Source organism: Rousettus aegyptiacus, unplaced genomic scaffold, assembly GCF_014176215.1.
Source record: "Rousettus aegyptiacus isolate mRouAeg1 unplaced genomic scaffold, mRouAeg1.p scaffold_m13_p_9, whole genome shotgun sequence".
Lineage (NCBI taxonomy): Eukaryota > Metazoa > Chordata > Mammalia > Chiroptera > Pteropodidae > Rousettus > Rousettus aegyptiacus.
Genome location: NW_023416312.1, coordinates 6766005 through 6790520, shown reverse-complemented (window position 1 = coordinate 6790520; position 24516 = coordinate 6766005). Strand labels below are relative to the sequence as shown.

The window sequence follows — 24516 nt, the reverse complement described above, 5'->3', positions numbered from 1 at the left end:
TGATAGCCATTCTGACAGGTGTGAAATGATATCTCGTTGTGGTTTTAATTTGCATTTCTATGATTAGTGACCTTGAGCTTCTTTTCATATGTCTATTGGCCACCTACATTTCCTCTTTTGAGAAATATCTATTCAGGTCTTCTGCCCATTTTTAATTGGCTTGTTTGTTTTTCTGTTGTTGAGTTATATGAGTTCTTTATATATTTTGAATATTAACCCCTTATCAGATGTAACATAAGTGAATACCTTCTCCCATTCAGTAGGTTGTCTTTTTGTTTTGTTGATGGTTTCCTTTGCTGTGCAAAAACCTTTTAGTTTGGTGTATTCCCATTTGTTTATTTTTTCGTTTGTTTCCTTTGCCTGAGAAGATATATCTGAAAAGAAATTACTAGTAGCAATATTAGAGAGACTTTACTACCTACGTTTTCTTCTAGAAATTTCATGGTTTTGGGACTTGCATTTAAGTCTTTAATCCATTTTGAGTCTCTTCTTGTATATGATGTGAGAAGGTGGTCCACTTTAATTTTTTTTTCAGTGTCTGTCCACTTTTCCTAACACCATTTATTGAAGAGACTGTCTTTACCCCATTGTATATTCTTACCTCCTTCATCATATATTAAGTGAGTGTATAGGTGTGAATTTATTTCTGGGCTCTCTATTCTGTTCCACTGATCAGTGTATCTGCTTTCATGACAATACCATGCTGTTTTGATTACTGTAGCCTTGTAGGATAGTTTGATATCAGGTAGTACAATAACCTCCAACTTTGTTCTTCTTTCTCAAGATTGCCATGCCTATTCAGGGTCTTTTATGGTTCCATATAGATTTTAGGATTATTTGTTCTAGCTCTCCAAAAAATGTCATTGGGATTTTGATAGGGATTGCATTGGATCTATAGACTGCTTTGGGTAGTATGGCCATTTTAATGATGTTAATTCTTTCTACCCATGAGCACAGTATATGTTTCCATTTATTTGTATCTTCTTCAGTTTCTTTTTTCAATGACATAATTTTCTGAAAGCAAATCTTTTACCTCCTTGGTTAATTTTATTCCTAGGTGTTTTATTGTTTTCGATGCAATTATAAATGGGATTGTTTTCTTAATTTCTCTTTCTGAAAGTTCATTATTGGTGTATAAAAATGCTACTGACTTTTGAATATTAATTTTGCATCCTGCTACTTTACTGAATTCATTGATCAGTTCTAACAGTTTTTTGTTAGAATCTTTAGGGTTCTCTCTATATAGTATCATGTCATCTGCAAATAATGAGAGATTTACTACTTTCTTTCCAATTTGGATACCTTTTATTTCTCTTTCTTGTCTGATTGCTATGGCTAGGACTTCCAATACGATGTTGAATAGAAGCGGTGAAAGTGGGCATCCTTGTCTTGTTCCTGATCTTAAGGAAAATTCTTTTAGCCTTTCATTGAGTGTGATGTTAGCTGTAGGTTTGTCATATATGGCCTTTAACATGTTGAGGTATGTTCCCTCTATTCTGACTTTGCCGAGAGTTTCTATCATAAATAGATGCTGGATTTTGTTTAGCATTTTTTCTGCATCTGTGGATATAATCATATGATTTTTATCTTTCAATTTGTTAATGTGGTGTATCACATTAACTGACTTGCAGATATTATACCAACCTTGCATCCCAGGCATAAATCCAACTTGATCATGGTGTATGATATTTGTAATGTATTGCTGAATTCAGTTTGCTAATATTTTGTTGAGGATTTTTGCATCAATGTTCATAAGAGATATTGGCCTATAGTTTTCTTTTTTTGAAATATCTTTGGTTTTGGGATCAAGGTACTGGTGGGCTCGTAAAAGGAATTAGGGAGCCTTCCCTTTTCTTGAATTTTCTGGAATAGTTTGAGAGCAATAGTGTTGATTCTTCTTTGAATGTTTGATAAAATTCGCCTATGAAACCATCTGGTCCAGGACTTTTTTTTGTGGGGGAAGGATTTTTTTGATTACTGATTCCATTTCATTGGTAGTAATCACTCAGTTCAGATTTTCTGTTTCTTCTTGACTCAGTCTTGGGAGATTGTATGTTTCTAGGAATATATCCATTTCATCCAGATTGTCCAATTTGTTGGCATGTAATTGCTCATAGTATTTTCTCACGATCCTTTGTATTTCTGTGGAGTCCATAGTTATTTCTCCTCTTTCATTTCTGATTTTATTTATTTGAATGTTCTATCTTTCTTCATTGATGAGTCTGGTTAAGGATTTATCAATTTTGTTTATCCTTTTGAAGAACCAGCTCTTGGTTTCATTAATCATTCATATTGTTTTTGTAGACTCTTTTTCATTTATTTCTGCTCTGGTCTTTATTATTTCCTTCCTTCTACTCACTTTGGGCTTTGTTTCTTGTTCTTTTTATAGTTTTTTTAAGTATTAGGTTAGATTGTTCATTTGAGCTTTTTCTTATTTCTTGAGGTAGGTCTCTATTGCTATGAATTTCCCTCTTAGGACTACATTTAGCTGTGTCCCATAGATTTTGACATTGTTGATTCTTTAGTGATTATCTTGGGCCTTATATTCTCTGTCATTTTATCCCAGAACTGAAAGATCTCAAAAGAATAGAGTTGGAATTTCAATTTTGAACAAACTTGACAATAATCAGAAACAACAAAAAAGCTAAGGAGACAAAAAAGACCATGCTTATTAGTACCTTATTCTCTAGGTACCACAGAATTTACCACCCTTACACTTATGCTGTCTCTTCTACTTACTGCCCATTGACATTTTTTAAAAATGACACACCCCTGGTCATGCTTTCCTCACCATAAATTTCAAAAGACAAGAAAATGAGATCTGAAAGGCATTTGGCTGGGATCTCCAAACACAGAATGTGTTAAATAGCTATGTGGCTAATTACAGTTTCTTCCCCTTTCTTCTTTTCCCTTTTAATACATAGGGTTTTATCACTACCTTTTCAATTTAATGGAAATGTTTACATCAACAGCTTTTATTATATTGAGTAGTGCATCCTAAGAATAGGAGTACACGTATCATAGTACATATTCTTGCTTTCCCTCACATCAGATTTGTTCAGCAAAATATTTCTTAAGCAATAAATAAATTTCTTGGGCCTTTTAAGTGGAAAACTACTGTTAGGTGGAAATAGGATATGCTGTTTAAGATCTGGCCTCCACAGTCTAGTTGGTGAGACAAAATTGAAATATGTGAGAAGAGTGACATGTTTAAATCATGAGTTATAGACAACACAGAAGAAATCAGTTGTATTTAGCTTCTTTTTACATTTGCCGTCAGCAAGAGTTCCAGTTCCTCTTATACTCCTTGAGCTGAAGGTATTTGTGTATTTCTTGGCCCTGTGTCCTACTTCTAATCTGTTGCCAAGAGAGCTGTTTTTCTATGTTGCACTGCCAGTGAAGCATTAAGGACCCCTCTTTCATACTATGGGGGGTGGTGCTATTTTTCAGGTCCAAGAATACCGAGAGGCCCTGGAGGGAATATTAATCAGGGGTAAGAACGGGATCCACCTGCTGCCAGAACTCTATGCCATCCCACCTAACAAGGTAAGCAGGCACTGCTTATCAGGAGCAAAGCAAGTTGGTGCTTGGCCTTTTGGTATTTTTCATCTCCCTTCTACTAAAGCCTTCAGTAGTGCTCCTGTCTTTCACAGGAGTTATGGCTTAGGAGCCATGCTTGACCAGGGGTGCCCAAGGGACTTCCAAAGGATACCTGTTTATCACCTGAGCCCAAGGCCAAATAAGCCCCAAAAAAGCACGAAACGCTATTGGGTACTAGAATCTCACACACTTCCACAGAAGGAGGATAAGAGATGTGTGGAAATAGTTGAGAATCTCTTCCTTTGAGTCAAGCCATTCCCACACCTAGAGCTTGGGTAATCACTTAGAAGCCATTGTGTATCAAGGATAGAGAAACTGGCCAGTTCTAGAAAGATGCCCAAAGATAGTTTCATCCTATCCAGTTACTAAATTGAGCGACTATGGATGGACCTATACATCTTGGTGAGAAGACTTCCCTATACATGTCTCATGTTTAGAAGAAAAGAATTCTTGATTCAAGACTATTTGTCCTTCAGATGTTCCTATTGCTTCAGAGCTTCTTGTTGCATTTGTGGAGGAAGAGACTTCAGAGAGCAGCATCTTCTCCACAAGTGACAGGGCCTGCAGGAGACGGTAACCCAGCAGAAGCTGTCAGCTTTGGTTTAAGAGTTCCGTGGTTGAATCGGGCCCACAAGCACATGGTCAGGGGACTGGTGGGGCCTCTGAAATTGCGTGCCTCCACCCAAAGCAGTTCTTGAACCTGTCGGGGCTCAGATAGCACTGGGCTCTGCCTGGGACCACACCCCAGATTCAGCACCTCCCCGCAACCCTCCACTGCCTCCTAATGGATGATGCATCTTCAAGTGATGGAGAGTCCCTCACCACAGATCAGACCATGTTGTCTACAGGAGCTCTTTGCTCTCTAAGTGTCAGAGACCTAGATTTCCTGCAAATGTATTTATTTTACTATGTGTGATGTGTACCTGTTGGTGGTAAGGGGCTGACAGTGGGGGCTGGATAGTTATTTTTTAGCAACTACTTTTTCAGGTTGCCTCTTTTCCAGTACTGAGGCATTTGGCAAAACAAAATCAGTAATGAGAGATCATTTGGAAACAGGAAGGAGAGGAAGGGAAAATAAATGACTTCAGGGATATTTTACCTATTTTATGGTAGAGAATAACCATCCATCTGTGTTCTACTAAAAAGCACATTTTCCTGAGTACTAAATGCTGCGTGATACTTTTCTTTCCGATGAACAGTGCTGGCTACACGTTATAAAAAGTTACTCTGCAACCTTTTCTTTTCTAAACTCCACACTGACCTTTGGGTTTCTACTTGTCGTGGCAACATCTTCCTTTATCCAATGGGTTTACACAAAAGCTAGGGACCAATTTTGAACACTGTTGTATGTAAACCACAGTTTACGTTGGATGCTTCCAGAAGACAGCTGAAAAGGCTCACTCGTCAACGTCAGTGACATGTAGAAACCATTTCAAACAGGGCTACCCAGACCCATATGGCACCTTCGTGCATAATAGGAAAAGGGCCTCATCCTTAGAATGGCTGCAGCCCCAGGCCAAGGTGGCATCCAGCCTGGATTTCAGCCTTACTCACTTCCTCAGCCAGACATGCTTGTACAAGCTGCCACCATCCACACGGGCTTCCATTGGATAGCTTGAGACCAATGCAATGTGCCCAGCAAATGTGCATTGAGCAGCTGCTCTGGGCCAGGCACCAGGCTAGGTCCTGGGGCACAAACGAGTCACAATGCCAGCTCTGCCTCTTTGAGCTTGCAGGCGAATGGGGGTCGTAGGAGTCAGTCGTGGGGACAGAGGACAGACACAGGAGTGGTGGCAGCAAAGGCCTGGTGCACTAGGGAACCTGTAGGCAGATCAGAAGGACGGGGGTAGAGAGAGGCAGAGGGATGCCACCACGGGGAGGCAGGAGTCAGCCCGTGGGTGGCAGGAGGGCCGAGCCAGGCTGTCTTTTGATCTGCACTCCTTATCTGCCTTGTGTTCTTTGCATTGACTATTTCTCATCTTAGATCTTTGCAGTCTTTCTGCACACGACTTACATTTCAAAAAGCTTTAACATGCAGCCCGATTGTAACAGTAATCCTGCACACTGTAAAACATCCAGGATTTTGTAGAAAGAAGTAGTATTTATCTTTAATCTTACTACACAAAGATAACCACTCTGACATTTTGGAGACTCTCCTCCCACACTATTCTATTTGATTAGTTGATTACTGGCGATGTTTAATTCTCTTTAGTTTACGAGCTTAGGCTTTTTGAATGTTTACTACTAAACGAATTTAAAACATTTTTCTAAATATATTCATAACAACACTGATTAATGTACAAGCAGAGAATGACTCCCCTCATGGTGTGATTTTCCCCTTCGAAGAAGGATGTGTTTCCTATTTCCTTCGATTGGCTGTTTTCTGGAGGAGAAAAGTGGTCACTAACAATACCCCCAAAAACGTTGTCATAACTCAAACCCCAAAAGTCAGTGTGGAATTTAAAACAGAGGAAGTTGCAGACTAACTTTTGCAATGTATAGCCAGCACTGTCCACCAGAAAGAGAACTGCACAAGGCCCCAGCAGATTCAGCTTTTTGCATCCCTGACGGAAAATTCATAATCTAATAGTACAATTGCTTTTCCTCAATAAATAGTGCCACCTTCTGGCAGTTTTCTTGCATAAGCACACAGAGTTTATGAACGCCTGGGGATATAGCAAGATGGAAGAAAGCTGACTTAGCATCCAGGGATCCGCTGCCATGACCATAAGCCGATGTTTAAATGATTGTACCCATAATACAGCCGGATGTAAGCATGAGTTGTGGAACTTATTGTTGTCCAGAGCTGTGCTCAAAGAAGGCAGGCCAGGCTTCCAATGTCTATCTCTGCCTTTTGCCATCAGTGTGCTTATGGGCAGAGCACTGGCCTGAAACTAGGCCTAGATTTGAATTCCACTTCTGCTGCTTCCTGTGCAGCCCTTCGCACAAGGGTTTAGCCTCGAAGGCCTCCCTTTCCCAGTTCTCTCACAGAAGTGGTCTAGAGGAGCGAATGAGAAGCATTTTGTAAATCCTCAGTGTACTCTCCTCTGTACAGTGATGTGGGCCTTTTTATCCTGACAGTCTGACTTTGGGTTTTTCTCTTTGCCAGGTAGACGAAGAGTATAAGAATCCTCACACGGTGGATAGAGTTCCTCTGGGGAAGCTGCCCCATCTGTGGGGTCAGTCCTTGTACATCCTCAGCTCGCTGTTGGCAGAGGTAGGGGGCTAGGGGGCTTCACAGATGGGCTGCTGGAAGAGCACAAGGGCTTTCTGCCCAGTGTGGCTATGATCGTCTTTGGCATCTTCGGGGCTTTAAAATCAGCTGCATGGGGTGTGCGGGGCACAAGTGGCCCTTAGGAGCTATAGGTGCTGAGGTAAAGGAGTTGTTTGTGGGTATGATCATCTCCCCAATTTCATGGTCATGTCCTTGGGGGTGGGGAGTCTTATTCTTCTGTCATATTAGCAGGGAAAACGCATGTATCTCTCTTGGAAAGCTAGCCCTGCCTCTGACTAGCTCTGTCTCCATGGGCAGTTCTCTTAACCTCTCTGGGCCTCAGTTTCTTTATCTGTGAAGCGAAGAGGTTGGATTTGATCATCTCTGTGATACCTTCCAGCTCTGATTTCAGTATCAGTCACATGGGAAAGCATAACTGCTGCCGTTGCCTCCTCTTCGATGAGAAGGCCTTCTTCTGGGCCCAGCATTAGGTCCACTTCCCCCTCAGAGCTCCCAGAGCACCTTGGTCCCCTCTCTTAGGGCTCTGACCACTTATAGAAAATGTGAGGAGATCCATATTCAAGCAGGGAGGGGAGCTTTTTGTTTCAGGTCAGTCAGCCCTGGACCAAGTCCCCACTCTGCCTTAAGCACATTACCTTGGTTTTCCCACCTATAAAATGGTGATAACAGTAGTGCCCGCCTGCTAGGAGGCCTACATGTGACAGTGCACATACTGAGCATGGAGTGAGGGCTCTAGAAGCGTTAGTTACTGTTGCGCTTTTCACACACACAAAGTGGCACATTTCACTAGCCCTGCAGAGCCAGGTGCTGAAAACGCAATAACATTTATCAGGGGCTGTCTAATTGTATACTGTGTTTCAGAGGAAATAAGCGGTTGACTTGAAACATCTAGAGAAGTCAAATACTGAATATTTTGAGCCCCCGGATATGTCATTTTCAAACAGGTTTAAGGTGAAATTTTAGTTAATTAGTATTTCATAGCAGTAATGCTCCTATTTTCTTAGGGATTTCTTGCCACTGGTGAAATTGATCCCTTAAATAGAAGATTTTCCACCTCCGTCAAACCCGATGTCGTAGTACAAGGTTTGTGAGCATGTTTACTATTCATATTTAACTTTGTACAACCCATGTTATTTTTAATGTAAATTGTTCCCTAGTTTCCTATTTAATTTTTAAAAAGTATATATGGATGTATGCTTTAGTGTATATCAGTTTTGTGAAATACTTCCTATAATTCAGTAGCTCCCAAAGGCAACAATAGTCTTCCTAATTACAAAATTCTTTTCGACAAAGCAATTATTTCTTTGAATCTAAACCTTGATTGCAGTCGGCGCACAGGTGATTGATTCATTGAGCATCGTTTTTCATAACTGCCATTTTTCAAGAAGTAGAACATGAGCCCTGTGAAAACCCAGAACCCTAGGGAGGGTTTATTCATTCTTCCCTCTGAGGTCTGACTGCCTTCCAGAGCTGCGGGCCCATGTTTTCACCTGCCTCCACCTGCCTCCTCTCCTCCCCAGCCAACACCTCTTCCGGAGAGGCGGAAGGCCAGCCTGAGCTGCTGAGGCACTGTCTCTACCTAGCCACGTGACTTCGCCTCTCTGTGCCTCCGGGTTGTCATGACTGGTGCCTCCTCACAGGGGATCCTGAGACGAACTGACATTGCCATAGCGGAAGCTCTCAGCATGGGGCGCAGCCTGGCGTGCACCCAGCTTGCCAGTTCTCTCCCTGCTTTCCTCCTGGGAAGGACTCCTGAGGAGCTCACATGCCACACAGAGCAGCTTACATACCAGCCGGTACCAGAGCACATCATGTTGACACCTTATTTCCTCTAAATGACACTGTACATTTCTTAAGGACAAGGCCCACGCCATTCTTGTAGCTTCTACATTGATTGACACACATGCACTCAATACATTAAAAATGATTATTAAACCAATGAAAGGCGACCTTCCTTGTGGCCACAGACTCATTTCACTGCACCTGCCCGTGATGCAGTGAGAGGCCTGCAGGATACCACTTGGTTGATATCGTGAGCCAGGCCCTCCACGAGATATACCCAAATGTCACGACATTCTGATCAGGCAGAAACTATGATGATTATGATTATCATCCTCATCTTACACAAGAGGCTTAGCGGTTAACTTATTCACCCGAGGACCCACCGCTGGAAGCCAGAGGTGCAAACCCAGTTCCAATGTTCAGGCAGACTGATCTAGCCTGACTCCACAGTGTCTGCACTTAACCAGAGCCCATGCTGCACAAGGCAGGTTTTCTAAATGCAAACTGGGATATGCTGATGAGTCCTGAGCAGCATTTTTTTTAACATGCAGTCATGCACCACCTAACATTTCAGTCAACAATGGACCACATACGACAGTGGTCCCATAAGATTATAATAGAGTTGGAAAATTCCTATCGCCTAGTGATGGCATAACTGTTATAACATCATAGCGCAATGCATTACTCACGTGTTTGTGGGGATGCTGGTGTGAACAAACCCACTGCACTGCAGTCGTATTAAAAATATAGCACATACAACTACAGTAGTAAGCTATGCAACCTAAGCTGTGTAAGCGCACTGTGTTTGCATGATGATAAAATCACCTAATTATGCACTTCTCAGAATGTATCCCTATTGGTAAGCAGTGTGTGACTATACTAAAATAGAACAGAGTAGAAAGTATCAGAGGGCCTGGCCTAGAGGAAGGGGAAGTGCAGTTTCAGAAACGTCTCCACATATGGCTGTATCAGGTCATGAGACTCACAGGTCTCAGTCAAACCATGCTTATAAAAGACAGAGTATGACCACTGTGTGGCTCTGATGTATGTGGATCTCTGTACAATATTAGAAGCTTTAGAAAAGACAGATTTTTTAAAATTAATTTTTTTATGATGACATTGGTTAATGAAATCCAGTAAGTTTCAGCTCTATACTTTAACAGTAAGATATATATATATATATATATATATATATATATATATATATATATATATATATTTACAGTGTGTGTTCACTTCCCATAGTTAGATTTCTTTCTGTCACCACATAGAAAAGACAGGTGTTAAGGGAAGCCACCCACCCAGTCCTGCATGGCTGATGTTCCCATTTGCTGGGGCCTGGGGGCATCAGCTTCCAATCCCTGTTTGGCTACAGCTGGCCAGTTAAGCATGAAAGTCTTCCCCTGAGGGCCTATTGTGAAGCTCAGATGAGATCATAGATAGTAAAATACTTTGAAAAAGCATCACATGCTATGCAAATAAAAGGGGGTGACATTCCGGTTTCAATGGCATTTATGAGTATTTTTCAGGTACTACCATCCTGTGGGTACAATGGTGGGGCTCGGGGGTGGGGGGGGGGAAGTACCTTAGCAGTAATTGAGTCTTCTTCCTCCAGCCCAAGCACAGCCCCAAGCCCCTCCAGTTCCCAGCAGGCTCTGCTGCAGGTGGATACAGCACCAGCTACTCTCTATGCCTGAAACTCCCCTTCTCCAGTCCCTTCCCCAGACTCCTTTTCTCTGTCAAAGCACTGTCTCTTCTCTTAAAAGCCAGCAATACTGATTTCAATGGTGTAGGGGTCTTAGTCCTCCCCACACAGGCTCCCATGTCCCAGACACTCTGAGCTCCTGCCCTTTGTAGAACCAGATGTTCAGCTTCACCTACTGGAGATAGGGCCCAGGCCAGCCCACTGGGGGTACAGGGCCTGGCTTTGGAGTGGCTCTTCCCCACCAGCAGGGCCCTGTGCTGTGCTTCCAGGCAGGCCAAGCTGTCCCACTACAACCAGCAGCCCACTAACAGGCCCACTGTCCCTTCTCCCCAGAGGAAAATCCTCCCCCCCTGTCAGAGCTCCTCTGCTGGCATATGCCCCTCTTTCCTGTGCTTTGGGAGCAGAAACACAGGCTTCCTCTGGGTCCCCATGTGGAACTGTTTCCACTCCTGGATCCATGTGAAAAGAATACAAAACAGGTGTAGAATAAATATAGACCCAGAGGGAAGCAAGACTTCATTTGAAATGGGATAAATCGGCCTGAGACCTCTTGAAGACCATTTCTAGAAGTCTCTAATCAGACTGTCTTGTACATTGTGGGTTCTCTATAAGTATGTGTCATGGGTGTTGGGGGGAGGCAGAGCCAGAGCGAATCAGGAAGAGCAGCAGTACAGGCACTGTCATTTTAAAAGCCACCCATTGTGTGGAGAGCATGCTAATGTGTGTATCATAGGCCAATGAAGAGATCGGTAAATGCCTCAAAGTCATGCGAAGAGACAGAGGCCACAATCTAATGCAGATTCTGTATTCTTCTTGTTTGCAGTTACTGTTCTGGCAGAAAACAACCACATTAAGGAGTTGTTGAGGAAGCATGGGATGGATGTCCAGAGCATTGCTGACATTCACCCAATCCGAGTCCAACCAGGCCGGATCCTCAGTCACATATATGCCAAGCTTGGTAGGTTTGGGGAAATAGCAGTGTGCTTTTGGCAAGGGGGCATCTCGGTTCTAGGTTTTGGGTCTGGGGGAGACTGTGGTGTGTGTAAATTCTAAAGAATTGGGCAAAGCACTAAAGCAGGTGGTCTTACCGTTTCAATGTGAAGAGGAATGGGCACGCAAGCATGTTCTCCTCATTGCCAGTTCAGTATATGTCTGTCGCCCACCATAGCTTGGCCATGCGATTTACCAGATCTGTTGTAAAACAAGCAGCCACCTTTGAAAATTCACAATTGGAACAGTCGTTTGTGTCTTGATAATGTTTCTAATTTTTATCTAGTCTTGGAAAATGCTCATTTGTCCATTAAAATGGGAGAGGGTTCTCTTTACTTTCTCTAAAATCTGTCCTTGTTTAGTGTTATGGCTCAAGACTAAATAAATTGAAAGTAAACATTAATAAAGTTCTTTTAATAGTTTTATTCCATATAGATGTTGAACCAGATGCTGTTCGTATACATGCATGTAAAGAAGAGGGTGAGATTTGTTTTTAATTCATCCTTGTCCCTTTAAAGAAGGATGATGGTATTTAAAAAACAGTGAGTTATTTAACATAAAATAAGTTCAGTCTTACCCAAAGTCACTTGGATTAGATGTTACTATATTTGCTCTAACTCCAGTTTCTCTTTTATTTTCAAATAGGACGGAATAAGAATATGAAATTGAGTGGGCGACCATATCGGCACATTGGCGTCCTTGGAACATCTAAACTATATGTGATTAGGAACCAGATCTTTACTTTCACACCCCAGGTGAGAAGAGCAAGCCAGTAGCAAACTAATAAGCATCCTTTCATTAAGCTGTCTTTTCCGTCTGGTGAGCTACTTTGAAAGTGGCAGAATGCATGCGTATGTTCAAATAGAGACATATAAGATGATACCTGATACCAAGTACAATTCTTTACTCATAGTAGGTGCTCAGTAAATGGCTTGACTCGAATTGAGTGTGTCGTGACTTCCAGTCATGAGTGGTAGTGAAATTCACACCGCTTTACAAATTTTCTAGTGACATGTTACTTTGATTCCCAGTCCTTGTGCCCCTACTCACAATAGTCTCTCACCTTTGCTTAGGTTCTCATTGGACCCTCTACATAACACACAGCCAATCTGATTTTCAGGCCCTAGTCCCCTTGACAGGATCTTACATATGTTGATTATAGAACTTTTCTGCAGAGTTTTTATTTCCAAAGGAAATTATCCCTGTGGATCCCAAAGCAAACGTTTTTCATCCATTTGGGCAGCTAGGAAGACCAACTGTGGGGTCACTTGGTCATTGTGGGACACAGCCCACCCACTGCCTGGGCACACAGTCAGTTATGGGTCAATAGCCCCAAGGTGCTCCTTTTCACCCCACCCTACACTGTTCACTTAAAGCTTGTGAGTTACTTCCTTTCATAACAAATTTCAGACCAGAGCATGGACTGAGCACGGACTAGTTCAGAGACTAGGAGAACAATTTGATCTTTATTGACATCAGGTGACAGTGTCTTTAGTTCACATTAACCAGGCCATCAATCAGGTGAACACAGTCTCCACATCTCACCTGCTCTCAGTGCCCTCACTTGGAAAGCATCTCTGAGCCCAGCAGCCCTAGAGGAGTACGAATTAAGGAGTTATTGATTTCCTTTCGGAGACAGCAGTATTAGGCCAGTTGCTTAAATCCCCATCTGAGGAGCTGTAAATAGATCTAGCCATGCCCCTTTCCCTTCCTGGGCAAGCGACAGGTCGATTTGTCTGATTGCGAGGAGAGCCCCATAATGGGTGGATTAGAGCCAGGATTGAGCCTCTTCTCCAGAAAAGTGACATAAGGATTAGTGCTGCCCCGAACAACAGCTGGGGTTGTGTCGAGGGAAGTCAAGGACAGCCTTTAACTTGGCCCGTTCTGACTTGCAGTTCACCGACCAGCATCACTTCTACCTAGCCCTGGACAACGAGATGATCGTGGAGATGCTGAGAATCGAACTGGCCTACCTGTGCACCTGCTGGAGGATGACGGGCAGACCTACGCTCACCTTCCCCATCACCAACACCATGCTCAGTAACTCCATAAACTTGATCTGACTGATCTATGTCCCACTGTTGATTTGGGCCCTTTTCAAAATGTTTAAAATGGCTCCCATGGACAGAGCTAAACACTGAAAGTGGTTCTCGGTAGTATAGTTTCTTAGCTCAAGAATCTGCTGTAACATACATGTTTTAATTGGATTGTGGTGATGAAAACATTTCAGTGCATGCTCCCCCCAAAAAAGTATTCCCAGATTAAGTAAACTAATTCATCTTTTTTTCCCCCTTAGTAAATGATGGCTCAGACATTCATTCTGCAGTGCTTTCTACAATTAGAAAACTAGAGGATGGATATTTTGGAGGAGCTAGGTAATTTATGATGTTTTTAAAAATGAAAGTAGTGGTCTTTCTTAAAGTCTTTTGCTGACCTTCTCCCAGTTTTTCATATCACTTGCTGAACATAGAAGCATGCCACTTGAGAGTAAAAAGGAAGTTAAAACTTATCTAATCTGGTCACCTAGGTGAAACTGGAATCATCTCTAAAGCAGCATTTGGTGGGTGTTAGTGAAGATTTCATGGGGACCAGAGACCTGGTGCATAGAAATGTAAACATATCAATTCCTCTGAACTGGCATCCTTAGATGGCATGTGTGGAATGCTGTGTCTGTTTCTAGTAAAAGGCATGGAAGAAAACACCCAGTGCCTAGGATCTAGCAGGTGCTCAATAAATGCTCCTTGAATTCACATGAATGTGCTATTGCCTTAAAAATAATTCATAGAACTTTACAGATTCCTTAGTGGTTCTCAGAGTAGAGGACCTGAATGGGCCTGCGTAGACCACTGTCCTCTCGTTCTCAGTGGAATGATACCCATTCCAGTTTGCAGGCTCACAGTATGGCAGACACTCCCAGGTATTACAGTCGAGCACCTTGAGCAATAGGGAGCTCACCACCCAGGAAGACCCCTTCCATTTTTGTACCTTCTGACTGTCTCAAGGCAGAGGTTTTCCCTGTAGCAGCTATGCTATGATCTCTCTGAATCCCCTAGAATATGCCAAGAGAGCCCCAAGGAGAACCTCACTGTGCAGCCAGTCTGTAGGGAGACATGGCCGTTCCCAGGCTCGGGAAGGCTTCCATTTGGTCCTGGATGGAATGCCAGTTGCTAAAAATGTTTGGGTCTTGAAGTTAGCCCTTCCTCTCACATCCTCCCACAGCGAAATTTTAAAAAATCTTTAAATTGTGATAAATTACATGTAAGTAAAATTTAACATCTTCAGCATCTTAAAGTGTACAGTTCAGTAGTGTTAAGTATGTTAACTTTGTTGTGTAACTAATCCCCAGATCTCTTCTCATCTTGCAAAACTGAAACTCTGTACCCATTAAACAGCTCTCCATTTTCCCTGCCCTCAGCTCTTGGCAACCACCCTTCTCCTTTCTGTCTCTAGGTATCTCATCTAAGTGGATTCATCCAGTATTGGTCTTTTTGTGACTGACTTATTTCATGTAGCCTGATGTCCTCAGGGTCGAGTCACTGTATTTTTAGGTGCTCGGATTGGCACTTCTGCTTACAGAGCTTGCTGTGCGTTTTGCTGTTGACTTGAAATGACCCTCTCCCTCTGAGCTCCTTCGGGTCTCTTTCAGGAGTGTCAGACTGTCCCCAGCACTTTGCCATCTACATTTCCAGCACTGGCGCCATAACTGCAGTTGACGCCCACTTTTATACATTTCACCTCCAGTTTGGATAAGTTACCACCTGGTGTAGGGCATCATAACCGAAAGAAAATACCATACCCCCATAATTGTTTTTCAAAATAAACTTTAATTGAAATGGAATCATTGTCAAAAGGACACTGTCTGCAGTTAATTGCACACGTACAGTGTTCTTTGTTGCTTTATATGGATTGTGCCATTTAGTCTTCATTTGGTCACATGGTCCATATTTCCCATTTCACAGACAAGTAGCTCTAGCCTCAGAGAGTCAGAGCACAGGACGAATAGGTGCAGAAGCTCTGTGTGAGTCCAGAAACCAGGCTGTAACCACCATGCAGAACTGGCCAAGTGCTTGCAGGAATCAGGAGGGCCTCCCGTTAGTAGAGTATGACAAAGATTCAGAGAACTAGGGGACGAAACAGGAACACCTAGGCTCCATGGGCTGCCTTTCCTACCAAGTTCTTGATAGTTACAACTGAATCTCATTTTGCCTTTTTCTTTAGGCCTGAGGGTCTTTAAAAAGCTGAACTCACCCTAAATACCAGTCTCTATGCTCTGGGACCCATCTGGGGTAGCTTGCTATCAGAAGTCTTTTTTTAAATTACTACCTTTCTACCTTTGATCTGACTTCTTTCAACTTCATCAGAGGGAGGCTCTCCATTGTCTTTCTTCCATGCTCCACCTTAACTGCCTGTTCCCTGACCTCTGGGTGAAAATGTCACTAGAAAGGCCCTGGGGATTCGGGATGGGAAGCGGGGGGAGTTATTACAAAGAGGCTGAGGAGAGACCACAGTCTCCTGATGCAGACACACATGGAGACAAGTGTTTCAGAGACTGGGTGGTGGCAGAGGCCCCTGCAACCCAGGAAAGGGTGCAGCCCTGCCCCTCCCTGGCTAGCTGGCCTGTGTGGGGACAGCAATGTTGATGTCCTGCCCACTTCGTACATGAATTTTGTGAGCTCCTTGGGGGAGGGGGTGGCGCTAGGAAGGAGCATAGGGACATAAATACTATGAAAGATGCCTAAGTGGTCCCTCCTTGCCCTTGGACCATGTTTATGATGTATAGTCCATTTGCTCATTGAAGCTCAATCACCTGTGACTTCATTTGCATCCTCTCTTTAGTTTACTCTTCAAATGTTTCTCTCAGCTATTTCTGCCTCCAAATCTAACATTTCAAGAAGCACACAGAGTAGACTTCCTTTCTGTAGGGTGGACATCCCACATGCTCTCCGAACATGGGGGGATGGACCTGCAGAACTCAAGAGGCTGCTGCCTCTGCAGTGCCAAACCCAGCTCCCAGTTTTCAGAGGAACTTTTACTAGCCTGATAATATATACTAGGGCCATGCTGGGTGTCTGCTCTGATCGGGGGATGGTCGAGGCATGGCCCACCCACCTCATTCCTTCTAGAGAGAATTTGGGCTCTGAGATGTGCTAACTGTGCCTGTGTGACCACATTGTGTGGTAGGGACTCATAAACCATGGCAGCAGTGCACCCAGTCAGTCATCGCTTATGGTTTTGTTCTGGTCCAGTCATTTTAGGGCAAAAATCCCCAAAGCTTGTTCCTGGTTAAAAGTGGTTCACCGAACATGTTTTGTAAAACTTGGGTTGATTCGGTAAAATAGACTTCTGTTTGTGTTGGGTTCGGAAGTAAGAAATCAGTGTGATTCATTTTGGCTTTTAATATGCTGTGTGCTTCTACTTAATACTCGCTGTTGAATTTTTCATTTCAATTTCTTGGCTGACTACTGCTGAGCGATGTATTTATTGATTGATACTGGCAGAAGCACCACCTGGTTGTTGAAAAGTCTCTTCGTGATTCACAGTGGAAGTTTGTCCACATGCACTTATATCTCTAACATAGTGTCTCCTTGGCAGAGTAAAATTAGGGAGCCTTTCGGAATTTCTCACCACATCTTTCTACACGTATCTGACCTTCCTTGATCCAGACTGCGATGAGAAGTTGTTTGATGATGACAGCGAAGAGAACTTCAGTCCTGATAGTGATTTCGAGCTGGGAGGATATTTGGAAGACACCTACAATCAAGGTATATTATATAGCTAGGAATGCCTTTGCAGGCAGTTCATTGATTTTATTGAAACCTTGGCATTGTGATAAAATTGCCCTTAGACTCAAGCACAGAAAATGGCTGGTAATTAACATAACAAAAAAGAGGCTTTGGAAACTTGAATGCATTAAAGTGAATAAAATGGCAGTTTAAAAGCCTCAACTGCAAAAGTGAGGCTTTTCTAAACCTAGAAGGACAAAGAGTTTTAGTAATAAGTACCTTTCACAAAATATATCCTAAAGACAGAAACACACTGATTGAATTTTTAAAGGAATGGTAGAATGATCTAGGGTTGGTTAGATATGAATGTTGAAATCTTATGTATATAACATTTCTCAAACTGAATAGGTGACCTATTTTTACTTGTAGATAGTACTTGGGATTGGGGCTGGGAGTTTCATAATGCTTAGCTCACTCATGACAATTTGAAAAGATGTAGGCTGCTGGCCCTCAGGTTGTCTTACATATTCAGTTTATTTTATGACGATGTGATATAAACACTATTCACCTGTGTTTTCTTTTCCTAGATGAAGTTTTTACAAACAGTAACTTGATAAACACACATATTTATGTAAATATCTTTATATTTTCCAGGGGTGGTGTGGGAGCGCAAATATCTATATCAAAATGTTGTCTTCCACTAAATTTACTCAGTATTGTGTGCTACACACAATCACTATTATGCCTTTAGAACATTTCCACAGCTTGTTTTCATCGGCTCTTTTATCTACCTGTCCAATTACAGAAAGCCAGGATGAACTTGACCAGTATATCAATCACCTCCTGCAAAGCACATCCTCGAAGTGCTATCTGCCCCCTCTTTGTAAGAAGACTTCGGAAGACAGCCATGTTTTCAGTGCCATCCACTCCACTCGGGATATACTTTCCTTAATGGCGAAAGCAAAGGGTTTGGAATTTCCATGTATGTTAACTCTTTTCTGCCTGTTAAAATAACTTCTTTTATCAAAGTACTGCATGAGCATAATTTAAAAGTCAAAGAATCCTAAAAAAGAGCAAAATGCAGATGTTTCCTGCCTTACCCCTCCACTTCCCATTGCCCCCACTCCTCCTTAAAGGCAATCATTTCCAACTCTTAGTTGTTTCTTCCGGCATTTACATACCTCCGTATTTCTAAAGGAATTGTGTATGCTACTGTCTTCATGCATATGTTGACTTTCTGTTATGGGGTGAAGATTTAGTTGTCTTAAATGACCACTTACCTGCATCACTTCCCCTAACCTGCCCATGTAATTGTATTAAAGTTTAGTTAAATCAGTATTCACTCTTTATGTTATTATATGTAAGCAAATATTACTCCCAACTGAGCATTATCTTATACTATGATGATATTATCATTTTTACTTTTTGGTTTTTTAAAGCTAACAGTTGCCCTATCTTTTGATCTGCTCTGGTTCCTTTTTTACACCTTCCAATGGCCTCGCAATACAAGTTTCCACAAGGTCAATCATATCCAGGAATCTCTGGGTTCCACTCCTTTTCTGAGAGTCCAAAAGTCACCGTCTGTCTTGCTGATTAAGCTCTAGCCTATTGCATATCTGGCATCCTGGGAATCTCCTTTGTTTATCTCTTTAGTTGGGTTCCCTGTTTCCTGAATCTGTCATGTTCCCCTTCCTCAATTTATTCTTTTGGTGGAACACATTCTGAAATAGTTTCCGTGGGTTAAAAAACGGTATAATGAAAGAGGGCATGGTGAGGATGGCCTTGAACTTGCTAGTTTCTGAAGTTCACTGCCACTCTTGGCCTGGTTACCATTCCATGTCCAGGGTATAGGTTTTATCTGAGATCTTTCTTTACCATCCTGGAGAGTTCTTTAAGACTTCATTGTCTCCTGCATCAGCTCTCCTGTTTTGTGCCTCAACTTTTCTTTTCTCACCTTACTCTCCTATTTTGGTGTGGGACATCCAGTAGTTTCATTTGGCTGGTATAGAATTCTAGATTGAAAATCTAGGTGAATTTTTCTTCAGAATTTTGAAAGCATTGCTTCATTGTCTTATTACTATCAGTGTTGCTATTGAGAAATCTAAACCCATTCTGATTTTTGATCCTTCAAATGTGAACTGTTTTCTCTTTGAAAGTTTTTAGGGTAGTCTCTGCTCCCAGGTTCTGGAATGTCAGGGATGTGCCTTGATCTGGGGGTATTTTCCTCCACGGTGTTGAGTACTCAGTGGGCCTTTTCAGTATGGAAATTTATGTCTTTCTGAACAATTTCTTGACTCATTTCCTTTCCTTCATTTTCTCCGTTCTCTCTTTCTGGTACCCTGCAATGCCCGTGTTGACCTTCTAGAGAAGTCTTTATCAATTCTCTTCCGTCTTCCATTTCTTTATTTTTTGCTCTATTCTGGGGGCAATTACTTCAACTTTTCATTTCACTCCCTCAATTTTTTCTCTTTTGCTATCATTTTCTCAATCTTTGTTCTCTAAATTGTATCTGTTCTTGTTTCATGCATGTAATAGAATTTATTACTCTAAGAATATTAATGGTAGAGCTTTTTGGTTTTGTTTTATATTTTCTTCTTCCTAAATGAGTTGCATTTCTCCCAAGTCAATATTTCCTGTTCTTTTGGTTTCTGTCTTCCACATTAGTCTTTCCTTCAGTGCAGGATGTCTCTTGGTTACCTGGTCATGCATGAGAATCTCCACGTGTGTAGGTGGGGCTGTCGGGTTCATAGGAGTAGGCTGGGCAGATTTCCCAGAGATAATCTACTGACTCCTTTTTGACAGGTAAGAGTCCGGTTGCCTAGAGCTATACAGTCACTTGTTCCCCCTAAGGAATATACCCAGGCCTTGACATATACCAGTCAGCCCTCACTCTAGAGATACTCCCCTTTTACCCTCTTCAGAGAAACCCTCTAGTCTTCTGTCAGGGGGAGCAAGGCAGTTGCCAAGCTGTGTGGAGTTGAGGAAGACATCTAGGGAGCTCGGTGCTTCCTACACAGCTTCTCTCCCATCTTCCTCATTTTGGACAACCCCATGGGACCCCCCAGTTGCAGAGGTACATAGTATAGCAAGCTCCTGAGACTTCTGAGGATACTCTGATGTAAATCTGACTGGTTCTTGGTTTTTCCTACTGCAGGCTTGGGATTTGGTTGCCTTGTATAAGCTAAATTAGTTACCTTTTGTCCGTCAGCTTTCTCACTTCCAAAATGTTGTTACTGTTACCTTCTCCTTTTCCCTAATCTTGAGAATTTGTCTTTTTAAACATTTTTTTTCTGTAGTGTTAGAAGGGGTTTGAGCAGAATTTAAATGTATGTTTAATTCACTAGTATAACCTAGAGGTCTATAAATGCCTTTAAAATATGCCTCATCTTTACCTTGACAACTTCCTATTTTCCCAAGATGATATGATATAGCCTGGAAGACACAAATGGCTGAATAAATAAATATTGATAATAATTAACATCCAAAGGTAGTTTAAAAGCAGAAGCCTTAAAGCCCAGCAGTGGCAAAGTGAAGCACATACTGGATAGGAAGCCCAGACACCTTGATTATGAGAAGGCCCGTGACCTTGGACAAATGGTCTACCCTCTCTGATTCTCAGTTTCCTTATCTGAAAGAAAAAGAGGTCAGGCTCAATCATTTCGAAGGCTCCTTCCAGTCCTAAGATGCTACACAATTTTCCCTGAATTCTAAGAGGGAAAGTTGAAATTCAGCTCCTTAGATCAAGATCCATCTCCTGCTCATTTCTTGTTTCCACATTTAGCACGTGATATGGCTACATGATAAATACTTGTTGAAATTAAACTAAATGAGTAATCTTTCCTTTAGTTGGTTTGTACTAAATAAGGAGTAGTCACCATACCTCTTAAAAGAAATATTTTATCCTTCCTCCTCTTCAAGAGAGTTCTCTTTATTCTCTTGTTTTCCAGTTGTTCCCATGACTCTGCCAACTAAAGTTCTAAGTGCCCACCGTAAATCACTAAATCTTGTTGATTCTCCTCAGCCACTCCTAAAAAAGGTAAAGTATTTAGAATCATTTTTTTAAGCATACTATTCTTCGATGATAGTATAGTCCCAAGAACCCTTTTAAGTGGTTAAACTTGAAAGAAAGAACATATTTCTTGATATCCAGGATTTTTAGGGTTAGAAGTTCTGGGTGTCGATGTGAAACTCCTGACTTAGCTGTCTAGAATCTGCTTTGTGTCAGCGTGCACACTGAATTTGATGCAGACCTTTGTGTTTTACATGTAGGAAAAGGCTACTGACTTTCTGTCTACTCCTCAGAATCTGTGTCGCACCAGAGGAAATAAGCTAGTTCACTTCCTGGCCCTGTCCTATCTGTGCCAGCCAGCCAAGACGGGCTACTTGCAGAGCAGCGTACAAAACTAGAAAAAAATTCCTCAGGAGAATAAATCCAAGGGTATTCCTGACTGGTTCCCATAATTTGTTATTTTATCCAGAAATCCTTGTTGATTTTATCCCACATGACTAGAAAGATTCAGCTTCTACTGGAGAATATTTTAACCTAAGCTCAGTTTTTCGTTATTTAAAAGTCACATACTTTTTGTGTTTGCTTTGTTTTCAAAAAAATATTTTATCGAAGTATAACATATACAGAGAAAAGTGTATAAAGTATAAATATTGATCAGTGATGACTTATGACTGAGCCAAAAGACACGGGTAAATGACCAGCCACTCTTTCTCCCTCTCCCAGGCGCTTCCTCTCTCTCCACACCAAAGATAACTAAGTGCTAGCATAGGTTCAATACCAGAGGTTACTTTTGCCTGTTTTTGAACTTTGTGTAAATAAAACTTACACATGTTTGAGCCTGTTCAGTCCAGTCTCTTGCAAACATCGACTAGCACAGTGATTCACCAGTCTGAAATAGTAAAGCATACAAATCAAAAAGCTACAAAACATTTACTGAGACCCTGGAGCACACACAGCACAGCAGGAGTTCCCAAACCAGGCTGCTGCGTCTCTTCGTTCACCACTCTCCCCTGCTTTTCGGCTTTTGTGTGACCAGACCCCTGAAGATGACTTCAAGTGGCCCAGAGATGACCATGGTGATGTAGACTGTGAGAAGCTGGTCGAGCAGCTGAAAGACTGCTCGAACCTACAGGACCAAGCTGACATTCTGTACATTCTGTATGTGGTAAGGTAAGTTTCTGGTCTTCACTAGACCAAGCTTTCCCCATCCTCCTGGACTCTATGTCCTAGTCTTCTTGGCCTTCCAGCAAGCCAGGTCATGATTCTGTTCACCCAGATTGTCCATGAACAGACTCCCATCCCCTTCTCTGCCCACTCAACTGGCCTCCCAGGACACGAAGGCTGTGTGAGGCCAGGATCTCACCATTTCCTGGTACTAGGCTTCTGTTTCACATAGACAAAGGGATGCTTTGGTAAGACAGAACCCTCTCAAGAGGCTCAGAGGCACTGGGCGGGCCAAGCCGTTGGCAGAGTGTGTGGTGATTCATTCCCCTCCCTGTCAAGCAAGCCCTGCACGAGAACCCAGCCTGCAAACATTCTGGGTCTTACATCTGGGGTTTCCTATCTCTCTACAGGGGCCCCGACTGGGACACAAATCTTTCCGGACAGCATAGGGTGACTGTTCACAACCTCCTGAGCGAGCTCTATGGGAAAGCTGGCCTGAACCAGGAGTGGGGTTTGATTCGCTACATCTCTGGCCTGCTCAGGAAGAAAGTGGAGGTGCTGGCCGAGGTCAGAGCCACTGTCCATCTGTCTTTTCTAGCCCCATGCCCTCTTCCTGTTACGAAAGCTGGAGGAAAGCACTTCTTTGTGAAGGATACCAGTTATTTCAACATCGAGATGGAGCAGGCCCTCCTCTCCCGACCTTCCACTGCCCTTGGAAGGCAAGCAGAGGAAATGAAATTGAACATGATTAGTTTTGTTCCTTCTTAGCTGCAGAAAAAGGTTTACCAAGAAATAAAACAAAAACACTCAGTGGCCTGCCACTCTCATAAACAGAGTGTTCTTATTTCTGTACATCCACAGGACAGTCATTAATATTTTAACCCTCAGGCCCTGCAGAACTCCAGAACCACTTTCTTAGATGTTAAAGTTCAGTGTTATGGTAAGGTGATGGTATTTATTATACCTGAATAATGGGGATACTGACAATTAGAACTATAATGTAGTCATTAATCCTTAAGTTTGGAATCTTAGGATTCATGACAGCTCATCCCTCTTGTGGTACATCAGGGAATCCTATGTGTTTCCTACAGTGGATGGGCATTAAATACCCACTAACAGGCCTTGCACAGCCAGGCCTAGGGCCACATATTTGGGGACTCAAAGATCACAGGGACCCAGCCCTGCCTGATCACTCAGTCCGGGGTCTATGTATAAATTTTTCAAATAAATGGCAACATGAGTCATAAAGTTTATAAAGGTAAATTTGTAATCTTATTGGCAGTACCCTTCCCCTTTGGCTTTGCTAATCTCTCTTCCTCCGTCCCTCTCTTCCTATGTCCCCCTGTCCCTCCTCTCTGTCTCCCTCCCTCCTTCCTTCTCTTTTTTCTCTCTCTCTCCCTCATCCTTTCTCCTGAATAAGTAGGCCTGCACGGACCTGCTGTCACACCAGAAGCAGCTCACAGTGGGCTTACCTCCAGAGCCCCGGGAGAAAATCATCTCTGCGTAAGTCATCAGCCTGGGGCCTCAGGTTCTGGGGCCATGGGGAAAACATCAGTGTTATCCACCATTCCAGAAGAGGATCTTTTTAAATATACTGTTACTTGGGAACTTCCGACAGGGAAATGAGTATCTTCCACAGAGGGCAAGGACGGACTACTTAGGCATCTTTCATGGTATTTATGTCCCGATGCTCCTTCCTAGGCCCCTTCCCCCTGAGGAGCTCACCGAACTCATCTATGAAGCGAGCGGGCAGGACATCAGCATCGCGGTTCTCACACAGGTCAGCTGGCCAGGGAGGGGCAGGGCTGCAGGGGCCTCTGCCACTACCCAGTCTCTGAAAACACTTGTCTCCATGTGTGTCTGCGTCAGGAGATTGTGGTCTACCTGGCCATGTACGTCAGGGCACAGCCCAGCCTCTTCGTGGAGATGCTCAGACTCCGGATCGGACTGATCATTCAAGTGATGGCTACGGAGCTGGCACGGAGCCTGAACTGTTCAGGTGCGAAGTGCGGGTGGACCCTCTGGCTGCTCCCTCAGCACCCGTTCCCCCTCCTGGGGAGCTCTGTCCTGAGGACCCCCACGCAAGTATTCTGGAACCCAGGCTTCTGAGCCTTTGAGTGTATTCCCGCTCTACCAGGTTCTCTCGCGTAGATGTAACTTCCCCCAGGCCACCCAGCACAGGGTGTCGAATTTCTTGTCGGGAGAATGAGGCGCTAGAATCTTCTGCCCTGCTCCCGACATCTAAGTTCCTTACTGTTGCTCCTTGCAGTGCGATGTCATCCACCATTTAATAACACCTTCACCGGGA

The 24516-nt window shown here is 42.9% G+C and overlaps 1 protein-coding gene across 10 annotated transcripts in view; it reads left to right on the top strand.

The window, feature by feature from the left end:
* The window catches only part of PHKA2 (phosphorylase kinase regulatory subunit alpha 2), a 73221-nt gene that overhangs the window by 35989 nt on the left and 12716 nt on the right, over window positions 1–24516 (top strand). For all 10 annotated transcript variants that reach the window (XR_004952767.1, XR_004952766.1, XR_001597178.2 and 7 more), the window contains 15 exons: window positions 3451–3546; window positions 6710–6817; window positions 7840–7918; window positions 11146–11280; window positions 11958–12067; window positions 13208–13352; window positions 13609–13687; window positions 16905–17074; window positions 17841–18017; window positions 20983–21071; window positions 22081–22214; window positions 22619–22775; window positions 23632–23711; window positions 23910–23988; window positions 24078–24207. Coding sequence is in view for 6 of the 10 variants with exons in the window: in XM_016146902.2 (XP_016002388.1) it covers window positions 3451–3546; window positions 6710–6817; window positions 7840–7918; window positions 11146–11280; window positions 11958–12067; window positions 13208–13352; window positions 13609–13687; window positions 16905–17074; window positions 17841–18017; window positions 20983–21071; window positions 22081–22214; window positions 22619–22775; window positions 23632–23711; window positions 23910–23988; window positions 24078–24207 (1768 nt within the window). In the remaining 4 variants the exon portion in view is untranslated. The remainder of the gene's footprint in view (window positions 1–3450; window positions 3547–6709; window positions 6818–7839; window positions 7919–11145; window positions 11281–11957; window positions 12068–13207; window positions 13353–13608; window positions 13688–16904; window positions 17075–17840; window positions 18018–20982; window positions 21072–22080; window positions 22215–22618; window positions 22776–23631; window positions 23712–23909; window positions 23989–24077; window positions 24208–24516) is intronic.